At 48.6% G+C, this 14,443-nt stretch overlaps 1 protein-coding gene across 1 annotated transcript in view; it reads right to left on the minus strand.

Annotated features, from left to right (window-relative positions):
* Positions 1 to 7,358: 7,358 nt before the first annotated feature.
* LOC142574729 (arylsulfatase B-like) overlaps positions 7,359 to 14,443 on the minus strand; it is an 88,538-nt gene continuing 81,453 nt past the window's right edge. The window contains exons 6-8 of the mRNA XM_075683752.1: positions 12,209 to 12,505; positions 10,990 to 11,423; positions 7,359 to 7,484 (exon numbers count right to left, since the gene is read on the minus strand). Of these exons, the coding sequence (XP_075539867.1) occupies positions 7,359 to 7,484; positions 10,990 to 11,423; positions 12,209 to 12,505 (857 nt within the window). The remainder of the gene's footprint in view (positions 7,485 to 10,989; positions 11,424 to 12,208; positions 12,506 to 14,443) is intronic.

Genomic DNA, 14,443 nt, shown 5'->3' on the forward strand with positions numbered 1-14,443 from the left:
TCACGGTGATTCGCAGCCTGGTAATATGCCGACATCTCTTCAGTATTTCTACTCGGCCTTCTGCACTCCCCTTTCTCTCCCTAATAGAGAACCGTGCGGGTGCACAGATACATGCCTTGTTTCAAGAGCCTAAATCACGACTCCCACGATCTCTTTTTTGGCACTTAGACCTCTGCTACCAACTATGGCTTCTGCAAGCACCGAAAATAGAAACGTCAATCGAAGGGCTTAAAAATAAAACCGACGTTTCCACATTAGCAGCAAAACACTTAGCGTTACATCACCTATTTGGCAAGTACCAGGAATCTATTTACGTCTAGAAGGACGGTTCTGCAATCTAAGAAAGTGAGACTGCAGCTTATGTTGTACCATCCTCAGAGGTAGAGTACGTTTGTCGACTAGGACACTCGTCGTCACCAACAACAGCGGAATTAGCGGCTATTCTCCAAGCCATTCAGACACCAAAAAAGTATGTAATTTGCACGGACTCCTTATCGGCTTTAGCATGTCTTGAAGATATGGAGGACAGCCAACCACACGCACGAATAACATACGCAGTACTGAACAGTTAAACTCAGGCTAATGATAGGAGACAAAGTGATACCACAGTGGGTCCCGGGCCATACTGGTAAAGCAGGCAATGAACTAGCGGACTCATTGGCAAAATCGGCCCATAAAGATGCAGAAATTAAACTCATCCCTTTATCACCAATGGACACAAACCGCATATCAAGAGTACTAAAGACTTGCGTATGTCAACATGGTTTAAGGAAAGCACTAAGGAATCAATCCTTTACGAAGTGGACCCTCAACTCAAATAGCAGCTGGATACACAACTTTCTAAAAGTACCGAGACACCAATTCATCGACTCCATCTTGGGACAGCATACACTAGACATTTCCTATATTGCATCAAACGGGTTACATTCCCGGCTTGCTCCTGTGGCCACGACGATGAGGATTTTCGCCATCTACTCCTCGAATGCCTCATATATGAGATGCAAAGACGGGGACTAGAACAAGAGCTACACTCCATTGATCCTCACAGGCCTTTCTCACTCGCAAAATTGCTGGGCCCATGGTCATCGAAAATAGCCCAGCGAAAAGCATTGAACGCACTTCAAAATTTTTATGAAGAAACAGGCATCCTTGTAAATACTAGGTATTGCATTGAATAATCACACCATGTTACTATAACGTTATTCTATTGTTTGTAACTATTAGTACTCCTATATTACGTGTTACACATTTTTTAATGCGTGAATTACTTTAACACTGTGTAATTCCCCATCGATTTACATGCTAATCGAAGCCTACATTACGGCCGTTTGTGCGTGTTTGTGACTTTGTTTACGAACTCATTGTGCTGCCACTTGCATTTGACTTTTATACTGTTATGTTCATAGGCGTATAGGGCTGTGCTGTGGATTTCTGACCGTATGAAGTGATTTATTTTCATTTTCCTACATATATTTTATATTGTTGCTTCCGCTATGAGAAAAGGAGTAGCCGTCACCATTATAAGGTGACTAGGTCTCTTTCTTTTATTTTTATTTCAATAATAAAAAAGAACAGGTTCATCGCGTCTCCCGTAGATGAACTCCAATATTCAAAGCTAGGGCTCGAGATGTTGTACTGAAAGTGCTCGTCGTTGGGCTGGGACTGGTCAATGCTTGGAGCGTGCTTCCCCCTGAACAGTCAGGAATGACATAGACAGGAAGGGGCTTGCAGAGCCGCATCGATCGCTTTTTATGTTTCATCTTCACTGGCTTCCAGTATGCATTCTTCATGGTTGGTTCCTTCTGCTCTTAGCGACCACTGCTTCCTAATTCTGGGTTTATTGATGCGAACATAGTATCGCAAGAGAAGAGACCGTGGCGTCTCCTAAAGGACAGGCAGGCAACCAAATAGGTATCATCCATTTTATTTCGATCGCTGCACAACAGAGAGAATCTAAATTGCATAGAATGGGATGAAGTGAAGGCTCGCGAGTGCTTCAGGTCTTGGGGCAAGCGTCGAGAGCGCGAGAAGCGTGAGGAGATTAAAATCGTGTCCGACGCGATCCTCCAGCTCTCGAAGCCACTGCCCTGCGGAGCTGGTGTTGCTCCGGTGCTGGCCTCACTCCGAAAGGAACTTCGGATCCTCCTGCACCGACGTTGGCATGGCTTGAGAGCCACAACCCGAGCGGAGCAGTGGTAAATCGAAGCGTGGTGCAGCAGAAATGTCCTACGTAGACATCTTTCAAGGCAGAGCACAACTCTTTCTTCCCTAGTAGATCCAAGCGATGGAAGCATAGTCATTTCTCCAGGCGGAATTCTTGCACTGACAAGGTAAATTTGCACTAACTTGTATGCCGAACCACCTGCCATTCCAGCTGTCTTTCCATTCGTTTCACCAGCTGAGTCGCCGGGAGTCTGTGACTCAGCAGTAGTCGAGGACGAGCTATTTTCCGCTTTGAAGTCTATGAAGCATAATCGCAGTCCAGGATCCGATGGTCTGACAGTTGAATTTTATGTGAAGTTTTCGACACTGTTAGGGAAGCCGTTCACATCATTGGTGGACCGGCTACTCAGTGAAGGGACTCTGTCAGCCTCTCAAAGAGAGGGGCTAATCACTCTCCTTTGTAAGGATGAGTCTAGAAGTATCTATTTAAGAGCATGGCGTCCAATCACACTTCTCAACTGCGATTGCAAGCTCATAGCAAAGTGTCGGTGTATGCGACTCACTCCGGTACTCAACACTGTTTTGGGTCCATACCAGGCATGTTGTGTCCAGGGCCGTTCCACTCAGCTTCACGGTTTAGAAGTCAGGGGCCTTCTCTTGTGGCCAAATGCCGGGAAACTTCTAGGTACTCTGTGCTTCTTCGATCAGGAAAAGGCTTTCGATATCTTTAGCCATAGGCACATGTTCGGGGTTTTGGAAGAGGCTGGCTTTAGGTGGGTTTCCGGCAGTTGGCCCGAGGAGGTTCCGATACAGTCCTTGACTATGGGACCTCCTTCTGTATATTATTCTTTGTTATACCTTGTAATCTATATTGAATAAAATCAATTTCAATTACACTTTGTATTCTCGACCGTATTCGGCTGTTCTCGTACAGGATCCCGTCACGGAGGCATTCATTGTGGGACCTGGTGTACGACAGGAGGACCCTTACGTACGTGGCGTGTGTGTCTCCTGCTCCAACCTGAACCAAGCTTATCTTGGAGAGGGTCCTCTGGCTGCACAACAGAGAGAATCTAGATGGATTTCCTCTGGAAAGGGACAACTGGGTGTGTTGCTCGGCAGGTGCTTAGGTTTGGCCAATGGTAAGGGAAGACTCGGAATTCTCGACCTGGGCGTCATGGCTACTGCACTATACACGTCAGATGGACCTAAGTCGTTCTTAACTCGGATATGCTCCTGACTGGAAGCTTTACTACCTTTTTTTATTAGTACATACTCGACTCCATTTGTTTTCGCAAAACACATTTTCCCACTGCGTGCCTCGCTCAGGTGTCCCGTCCACCATTTATGCGGCGGCTGGCAACTCTCTGGTATGCCTCCGCAAGTTTCACCCCAGTATCGATGTAGCAGTTTTAACTGCAACCCAAAAACCGTGATTCAGACATCTAAAGATCAGTTTTTTTTTGCTGCAACAAATTCGAAATTGTGCCGGTCGCACTTCTTACGACCAATCCCGGTGGTCACTTCAGAGTGCTCCAGATGTGACCATCTTGTTCGGGTGGCTGATGACGAAGCGGGAACGTTTGAACTTTTTGGCAGCATTCTCAGTTCTTGTGAGTAGGGTGGCAAGCACTGACAGCATGTTATCATTACCATTAAAGTGGCCGTGCTGACGGAGGACTGTCTTGCAAGCGACGGCCACTGTAGCGGTCGTTTCGTAGCCTACCACTTTTTTGGCTATCGCTCGCCGTGCGAATGTAATGCTATGTGATGCGGTGGCATTCTGTCAGGCGTCACCGATGCTTCCCCCGGCCTTCGCTTCCTTCCCTCTCACTGCTCCGGGCAGTGACCTGGTTTTCGGATGCCAAGTGCTTTCTCTGGCTGGAATAGCGCCTTGCAGTAGACGACTGAAGATAGAGTCGACCGCGCGAATTAGCCATTAAAGTTCGTAACGAGAAAAATGGCGGTGGCGTGGGATGGAACATCTCACGGGAGCTTCCCGCAAGGAAACTGCCAAAAAAGATCAATCAGAGAGCATTCTTCAGAACGTGAAGAAGTGTAAACTTGGGATTGAAAGCGATAGTGACACAAACAATTGTATAAAAAGAAGGATACGCATACGCACTGTGAAGACCATAGAATGGCAGTGCTTGTGATATTGGATTTGATGTGTGCCGTAGGGCCGTACATGACTAAATGTGATTCTACGTGACAGTCGGTTTTGTCACAACTCTCACAGGCCACAGAAGTTGTGCTTGGGACGTTCACTTTTTTTTAGTGTACTGGCTCTGAAAAAGCCAACTTCAAGCAGTGTACGCCAACCCAACCTTCCCTAGAAATAAAGACATTTTTTGTGGGTTTTTTGCAAATAAGTATATTATTCAGAGTGCATTTCGGGCATTTATATAATGTGCCTAATCAATAAAAGAGTTAGAAAATAATCGTCATTTTGCAAAGGTTTTTTTCAAGAATAACTTAGGAACTAAAGGGTTTTGCCATAGGGCTTCCAGCCTCGATCAAGAGCTGCCGCCAAAAAGGCGCCCAAAGAGCGTGATTTCAATAAGGTCGTTTTTGAGAGTTGACATCGTCTTGCAATAATCTATGAAGTATAAGATAAACTAAGTGGGCATGTTCTGTTCGTCCAAATTGCTTTGGAAACGGGATAACTTCCTTGGTCAAGCGGATCAAAGCAAACTTTACCAGTATCGCGTTGACGAAGGCTCGTGCAAGGCGCCTGAGAGGTTAAGGAAAGTTCCGCACCTGCTTTTGTTTGAGGGTGAAGGCTGACAAACGTAACTCATTAATCTATATTTCATTTATTTTGCTCATTGATCGGTGATCACAAAATGAAAGTTACCTCGCGTATCCATATATCATTTGAATAGGCAACTAATGGGCACGTTTTTCTTTTTTTTATGAGCATTCTGAAATGAGTGTTTTTCACGTCGCGTTATATACGGGCTCGACATTGGAGGCGAGTCAGGAGTTTGTATAGTAGTGCGCATTGAAATACAGGGGCGGACCCAGCGTTATTCGTAAGAAGGGGGTTAATAATGAATATAGAAGGATTAGTTTAGCAAAAACGCACATGCAATTGACGCGGATTTTGTAGGAAAGCCCGAAGAGAAGGAAACAATGCTCCCCGTATTCTTTTGTTGGATGTGAACTTCTCGCTTGTACAGACACAATTTCCTTAATCAATTAGTACAGTCTGTACAGCCTCCAATTATACAGTCGTGTGCTCTCTCAGTAACAATTTCCAATGGCTACTTAGAGCGTGATTTGGGAAGCAAGCCGCAAACGTTTTCCTCTTTTTCAGAGCGCAGGTCTTAGGAGCCCGTTTTTTGCGACGAGCGTCGGCGTGGTCTCTCGTAACTGAGTGAACGAGCACAGCGAAGGATGAAAGCGAACGCGGAGCGAAGCGGGCGATGAAAGAAGTGATAGCGAAGAGAGCACGAGGAAGAAAGCAGAGAAAGAGAGTGCAGAGGAAGCAAGGTATGTATATGTACGCCTGGTAGCGAAGCTCGTTTAGAAGCCAATACTTCCTGCAATGAAGGCTTGTGAATGCGTGACAACGCCATTTATGTTTCCGGAGCCGACTTCTCGGTGAAAAAAAAATATCCACGTGTTCCTTTCGAGGCTTGTTGCGCCAAGTCGTTTAGTGCGCCAGCTCGCATAACGTATATTATGTTTGCTCTTTGAATGCCACATGTCGTTCAAGGAGCAAACAACAGTACAAATGAAGCGTAAGTGACCACATTCGCCACAGCACCGCCGTCACAATCAATTACCAATACTACCATTTGTATTTATAGCCCTCATTCTATAACGACAGGTATTACACCGGTGAGTCTTGAGAGTTTGCATGAATTCAGAACAATGGGTTCACATCATCGTAAATACTGTACCCGTATTGCAAATACTCCCTCGTTTATTTTCTCTGCTCTAGCCTTACTGGCCGGCATTTAAATGTCCGTCAGCTGTCCGCAGGGGCCGTTTGAAGAAAGTGCCTTAGTCGGTGGGAAGACTTATGATCGCCAATAAAGTTTCCTTCTTTCTACATGGGAGAGTAGTAGAACATATTGGGGTGGGTTTCGACGAAAAATTTAGAGATGCGTCAACACATCCGGACACACACCCTGAATATGCGCCTGGATTCGCAATCCGAGCTCGAACGCGCCAGCTGGCGCGGTTACCTCGTGGTTGGCCAGTAACACGTTCACGCAGCGGCGCAGGCGCCTCGAAGGAGCGAGAGAAGGAGGGCGGTGGCCCGCGCGCACTAAGTTTGGAAGCATTTTTGCTGTGACGCGACCCTCTCTTCCTAAGGCGCGCTGTGCCAAATTGCAGTGAAGTGCCTCTACACAGCGGACGCACCGCAATTTTATTGTAAAGGTAAAACCCTCCTCGGATTGATGCGCCTCTACGCGCGGCATCGATACTGGACGTAGGTATCGCAGCGCGTGCTGTGTGGTGGCTTTGGGCAACAAAGTTGTTTTTTTTTTCGCCCACTTTCATTTCTATGTATTTTATAGCTTGTACCTTTAATTTAAAGCAACAAATAATTTCCCTATGCTTTCCTTGGCTTCGTTATCCGTTGGCTTGGCGTAGTTGTGGCCAGCAAAATCGGGCACCTCGGTAGTGGTATAGCTGGCCCCTATAGTTGAACGCTGACGACACTGTAGCTGCGGCCACTATTCACATATTACCGCTGCAGTGGCTCAACAGACACGACGTCGCACTGCTAAGCAGGAGGTCGCGGGTGCGATTACCGGCTATGGTGACCGCATTCTGATGGGGCCGTCAAGAAAAAACGCTGGTGTGCCGTGCATTGGGTACAAGTTCAAGAAAGCGCTGGTGGTCAAAATTAATCTCGAGAACCTCAATTACGCCGTCCCTCGTAACTCACTCTGTTGTTTCGGGAAGTCAAACTCCAAGACTTAATTGAATTTTCTATTCCTAAATCATGAAGCTTATTACGACTTAACGCCCTCTTAGCTGGTATATGCGCATGACTATGCACCGAGTGGCGTTGGTTTTAAAGGCGGAGCTCGACCAACAGTTTATTACCGGTATAACTTGAGGCGAAGTGTGTCCTTTCATAACCTCTCTACGTGAGTGAAATGCTACCACACTGTGGTAGTATGTTTTTTTCAGCACGAGTGGAAAAAACCAGCGGCTGATTTGGGATTCAAGCTCTAAATCCAGGGCGCCCAGACACCGTCGTGATTTTCCGGATACCCCTCGGGATCTATTGCGGAGTTTACAGGTTGGACAACGGTCTTGTTGTAGGCAGCCAGCTTTTCCAAGAGCATGGACACGACCTGTGTGACAAAAAAAAAATCAGAGGGTGTCTATGTCATCCCAAAGACGACTTCAAGGCGAAAGCCGAAGTGCCGATGCATTATTGACGGACACATGACGTACATATTCCCCTCAATGCGCTCAGTGTACTTCGCTTAGTCATCCCTTTTAATTCGCTTACTCATTCTCTTAATTCGTTTAGTCATCCCCATTAATTCGCTTAACGTATTTCGCTGCCATCCCTCTTAATTCCAAAGGTCGGGGGTGCGACTCTCAGCCAAGGTCGTAGGTACGAGTGCCCTAATTAACTCTGTCTTAATTCCCTGCGTCTTGATGAACTTCACCGCCATTAACACCGAAGGTCGTGGGTGCGACTCCCACTAAAAGTCGTGGCTTCGAGTGCCTTAAGTAACTCAATCTTATTGAACTTCGCTCAATTAACACCAAAGGTCATGGGTTCAATTCCCACAAATGATCGTGGTTCCACTACGACCAAAGGTGGAAGGTTCATAGCCCTTTTTGTACCTGTCGTGTCGCCGACGCATTTTCGCTAATGTCGACTGACTAACGAGACATATAAGGCTTTCGCCTTAAAAGAGAAAATGTACGCAATTTTAGAATCTCGGCAAACAGCAAAGTGCTGCGGCGTTTCTGTGCCAATTTTAGGCCTAATAAATTTCTTTGGTCCTTTCGCCCGTCTTTGTAGTGGTCGGCCTTCCACCGGCGGTGCAAAGGGCGCTTGCCCTCTCGCAGCCGAATTGCAGGGCGCGTTCTTCGCCGAGCACCAACAATTATATCTCTTTGAGATTCACGCGCTGTCGCTCGAAAGCTTTAATAGGTCTGAAGGTTTAGACGCTCTGGTAGAGCACTCCTGAAGAACGCCCATTCTCTTCCGACGCCGCCCCCGAAATTTATTGCTCGCTTATAGCAACAGTGAAGGAAGTACACCGTATATCGTAGAGCATTACCTAAGTCCTCGCGAACATATCGGCCGCGGCGGCACAACATTGAGTTGCTCGGGTACGAATGCATCTGCGAAGGTTTCTTTTGTACATGTGGATATAGCTCGTGGTTTAGCAAGCGCATTGCGCTGTCTTCATTTATTTTACCATTTATTTCATTTATTTTACATTCCTTTCAAAAAGGCATGTAACGCCGGTATAGTATGTAACGGCAGATCCGCAATAGTATGTGTAGGTAGGGCGCATAATGACGCTGGTTTAAAGTTATAGTGCCGCGACAATCACATGGAGCCAGGCATGAGCCAGAAAAAAAAAAAACGCTCCAGCCTACCAAGCCCGAACGACGGCTTGCTGCTTCGCTAGCCAGTCACCACTGTTAATCGCCACTGCTCACAATAATACGGCCTGCTGCAACTGTCCGCCTACATGCGTTGACCTGCGCACGTTATTCTCCTTCATCCTGACGACGCGGCTCTTGCAAGCTGGCCGACTCCACGGTTCAACTCGCTGCTTCCCGTGTTCCATTTTGAGGATGTTGTCGGCTGCTTCGTCAAAGCGGAAGATGCCATAGCTCAAAGCCTCATCATCATAGAACCCTTCAAGTGCGAGGTTATTGTGTATGTCTTCCCACTTGACGCAGCTATGGACCTGCCCTTTCCTTCGACGACCACCACACCTTACGACGACACGAAGCGGGACGTCCTGAACCACTTCGGTGTGCCGGACTCCCGAAGCAGGCCTCCAACACCAGCTGTTTTCGTCGAGGTGCCTGCTCCTCTACCATAGGAGCGTGCGCCCGCGAACGCCTCACCTCTGATCGGGCCGTTGACGCACCAGTAGCCACCGGTGACGGGGATGATGACGGCGCATCACGACTTCATGTACATGTACAAGTGCCGTCAGTGATGTATGAGGTCATGCGCGTCGGTCGATACCTCCCCAGGCAGCAGCCGGAGTGAATCACCGACCTCTGACGTGCCGCACACAAACAGCGAGGCGGCTGCCACAACGACAACGTCGCAATACCATACTTGTCTCCCAGAAGTGGAACCGCCCACGTGTGCTATGCCAACCACACATACGGACAACCTGCATGCCGCTTCGCATGTGCGCTCTTTTGCACCAGCCACTCAGCGTGGTTCGACGACCACACGCGCGTCGTCAGCTTCTCCTGCGAGTAGCTTGCACCTCCTGTGGTCCCCACGTTGTGTCTGCACAAGTGCGACGCACGTGGCCAACAACTAGGCGACCAGCCGGACCACATGCGTGCCGCTTACAACGGAGCCGATGCCAGGGACATGGCGCGCGCTGTCTCCCCCCAGAGCCGCACACGACACTCCGGCCCGAACGTCGTTGCACCCGGACTCTACCTCTCACCCATGAACTTTCTGTGCCTCTCTCATCAAAGGACTTTATGCGACAACTCCCGTTGACATTCTCAGCTAGGCTTGGAGCTTCAGCGATTATTTTCCTCGGCACTCTGTGGGCTGCCGCCAATGTGTATCAGCTCGGCTGGCCGAGATCTGTCCCACTGGGCTCGCAGACGTCGACACAAGACGGCGCTATCAGCACGAAAGACGACGCACATCATGTGCGGCAGGAGCTTTGGTCCGCCCACATGATGTACCTATGATGATGTACGCCTATACCCTCGAGCAGGTGCGCGAGTCAGGTGCGTGAGCTAGGGCACTCCCACCCATAGGGCCAGGACACGACTGTGTATATTTCGGATACGTACAGCATGCAAGACGGACGCGTCAACCTCTTGCCCGCAATTTCTTTCTGGAAGCCACACACTGCCCGGCCTCATCACAACGCTCAAACTCGACCACTAGGGAACTGTGTGCCCCGTTCGTCTCAGCATGTACCCCTACTGGACTGCCAATGGGCATACTGAACAATAGCTTATCTACATAGTCTCTTTTTCTGTTCGCGTCTCTTTTGTATATATCTTTCTGTGTTGCTGTCACCTCCCTTCTGAAGAGTAGGTAGGCGTTGTGCCCGTTTCGGTGGCAGTTGCCAGACTGCTCCTCGCTTTCTATTCCCTGTTCAATGTAAATATCTTTTCAAAAAAGTTATAGTAATAATTGCGCTGTGCGCTGGGGGGGGGGGGGGGGGGCTATAGAAGCACGACATTCGCGTGCAGCCGGCCGCGGCTGAAGAGCACGGCGATCGGCGAGGAACGAGTTAGAAAAAAAGCGCTCCAGGCTGTACCGGCTTGAACAGCGGTATGCTGTTCCGCTGTCCAGCCGCCACACTTAATGGCCGCCGCTCACAACGAAAGTAGACGGCCCGCTTCAACTGGCCGCCCACCATAGTAATCCGCACCGAAATGAAAAGTCAGTGTCCAATGACGTCTCTTACGTACGCGTCTGTTCATTTGCCAGCGCGCATTGTGCACCGCGGTGCCTTGTTATTTTCGGAATACCTAGGTCAGGAGTAGTAACATCTTGTGTGATGCTTAAAGTTTCAAGCTCAAGCTCAATTACATTTTGTTCGTCCTTTCCTCCTGGCTCCGCTTCTCAGCACAACAAAAGCCGTTGCAGCGCGAATGCGCTCTCACCTGGGGCTGTTCCCGGGACAAGTCGTGCAGCTCGCACGGATCTTCTTCAATGTCAAAGAGATAGCGGGTGCGACCCGACACGAAGCTGGAGTTGGCGACCCTCCCGCATCCGAGCGTCGCTTTCCTCCTCCAGCAATCATCGCGTTTGAAGACGTCTCTGCCGTAGAGCCTCCTGAGCACCGCGGCGGCACGGGATCGCCTTAGCAGTACGTCTAGGTCTCGGTAGGGGCGGCTTTCGCCGGGTACTTGATAGCGTTGGTCCAGCTTGCTGAAGCTGCCCACGAGCAGCTTGAACCTTCCGTAGCGCAGTGCGGCATTTCCCTGATTTCCATCGATGTTGAGCAGGATCTCGGTTCGCGGCGACGGTGTGCCGTATTGTAGCGCCTGCCACATGTTCAAACCGTCCAATCGGCCTAGACGATTCACGTTGCCCCCTGTGTAGAGAAGGAAAAGAAAGTTTTCCGTGAGAATTCCAAAACTGATTTGGCTTGCCATTTGCATTGTGAAATGAGTGGAAACGCGTGGCGTCCTTGCAGTATTATAGCGCGGCAACTATACGAACAAGACAAAGATACAGTTTAACCTCGATTTAACTAAGTGAATGGGACATGAGGATGATTTTGTTAAGCCGAGAACTTCCTTAACTCGAGAGCAAAGCCCTCACGGGAATAACTGAACCTTTAGTCGAGACCAAATGAAAAAGACGTGATTTGTACCTGCGTACGCATTTATCCTACACAACGAGCCCATTCAGGGAGTCCTGTGTTCGTTCAAAAAAAGTGGCAAACTTTCTTAAGAGTTTAATGGCGCACGTCACCTGAACTGAAAGCCCGCCTAGCCACATTTCCTCCGCGTCTAGCGCATATTCACCCAGCATTTCGTTAAATCGAGCGACGCGTCGACTGCGTTTCTTTGCTCCGAGGTTTTCAACGGTGCCCGTTAGTATATATAAATACGTGTGTCAGGGAATCGACATCACTTCGAATTTTGGTAAATCGAAGTTGGGCTGCCTAGATGTAGAAAGAAGCAAGAAAGTGAATTTATTATTTCAGTGTAAGGGGTTTGACTCTACTAGGCCTAATGATTGATCAATGATTAATTATGCAAATTAATCATTAGCTATTTGTTGAAGTGGCGGTGCTCATTTTACCTGCGTTACGTTGTTACGTGCCGGTAATAACACGAAGTCCGAATAAGTCCTTAGGGCATAGGCACATACCTGCTGCCGAGAAGAGGGTGGGAAGCCAGTCAGTGACGTGCATCAACTGTTGCGACACCCTGCGCCGATGCAGAAGTCGACGAGTCCAGAGAAAGGCAGCGGCGCGTACGCCGCCCTCCCAGAGAGTGCCTTTGGAACCCCGCAAGGGCCAGTTGCTGCCCAGGTTGTCCAGCGGTGAATTGAAGGGTGCCGCGCCATTGTCGCTGCTGAACACTATGACGGTATCGTCCAGCATCGATGCCGCTTCCAACGCTTCCAGCACAGCGCCAACGGATTGGTCCAAGGCATCCACCATTCCTGCATGCATTGCAGCACACATTGAAAACAAAGTTAAAGATGGCCAGTTAGTTGCATTGGGGAGCTGCGCCAGCAACAGCTATGTTTCTTACGAGCGGAGTACGACGCTGGGAAAAAGAAACGCCGGCGTGCAAACACAGGCAAAAGCAGGAACGAAAAGGACAGCAGAAACGCCGAATCCTCAGCCCAACTTGCTCAACATTCAGTTGTTCTCAGGTAAAGACTGCTCTTGAAAGGCATGAAACATTTGCCCAAGATATTTGTCGGACCTATTCACATAGGGGGTATAGCACACCCTAAGTTAAGAAAGAATACACATTAAGAGTACACATTATGAAAGAGTACACATTAAGTTAGTTCAGCAAAGTACGCTGCTGGTACACTTGGCGAACTTAAATAAAGGGACTGGTTGCGAAAGAACAATACATAGCGTGCACTGACTGCATGGGTTCGCTGAGGTGGAAGCACGAACACAGATTGTAATATTGTGTCCCTTGTATCGACAAGGGTGAGCGCTTTGCACAAAAACGCACACACGCATGCGCGCGCAACACACAAACACATACATACGCAGACACAAAGACATGCACACACAAACACGCACCTACACAGACAGACAGAGATACACGTGTGTACACGCACACACATACGCACACTTAAACACATGCACTAGAACATACGGGCTAGCGTTAACGCGTACGTACGCATTCACACATAGACATCATGGTCTTCGTATAGAATAATTGGTTTTCATAGCATAGGTATGGTGGTTACAGGAGTAGGTGGGCCAACCGAGCGTATTGCGCCACTTCGCCGCGTGATGACGCAAAAATGGCGCTGCGTTCAGTAGAACGGTTCTCTTGCGCGCATCGTCATCCGTACGCAGGGAAGACAAAGTGCGTGCTTGAAGATATCGCTGTCGCTGGTTTAAACTATAATGTATTCTTCAAACACCATTTTGTCAAGTGCAAGCAAAGCTGTATCCATGGTTGACTCCGCTATTGTAAGACTATTGTAGGTGGGCACGGCGGACGCGGACTGGCAATGACGCTAACCAGGACTCTGTTCTGCTTTCTGCAGGGAATATTCCAGATCGGCACATCTACGGCAACGAGAGGCTACACGTGCCGGGACAGAAGCGATATCGTCGACGTCTATGAACTTCGTCCGGACAACACTGTTGGCCAGATGACACCTTGGTTATTTCCTGGAGACCTGGGTCCACTAGCGACACCACCTGGTAGTCGCGGTGTGACGTCACCTGAGAACACCACTAAAAAAGAAGCACCTCACCAGTTCATCTTCTGTTGGCACGGCGGACGCGGACTGGCAATGACGCTAACCAGGAGTCTGTTCTGCGTTCTGCAGGTTAGCCCTTACAGTAGTTCTTTACGGACTGCTTGTCATGGCATTTTTGTCCTGCTGTGCCCACAGAAAAGTTTAGACCTTGCCTATGAATGTCTTCGTGTCTGCATGTTGCTTCTCTGTGGGGACATTGAATCAAACCCAGGTCCCACGCAGAAGGAATTGTTTGAAGAGTTGCTTCAGGGTCAAACTGCTATCCGTAACGATATTTCAGAAATGAAAGTCCGACTGCCTAACATAGAAACATTGATAAATAAACTTCAACAGACGTAAACTCAACTTGACAAAAGGCTATCTGAATCTTCTTCGACGGAAGGGGATCTGGTTCAAACTTCTCTAAAGTCGGTAGAAAATGTTATTGGCTTCCAGTCAAAGAAACTAACTGATCTCGAAGACAGAAATAGGCGGTAAAACGTAATTATTCATGGCGTTTCTGATCGTGATGACGAAACGGAAGCAGCCCTCAAAGAAAATGTTCTCACCGAGGTAATGAGGGATAAGCTGCAAGTACAGTGCAAATCAATCGGCCGCATTCACAGGCTCGGCCAACAAGGCAGCAAACGACCGGTCATC

Source organism: Dermacentor variabilis, chromosome 3 (genome assembly GCF_050947875.1).
Source record: "Dermacentor variabilis isolate Ectoservices chromosome 3, ASM5094787v1, whole genome shotgun sequence".
NCBI lineage: Eukaryota > Metazoa > Arthropoda > Arachnida > Ixodida > Ixodidae > Dermacentor > Dermacentor variabilis.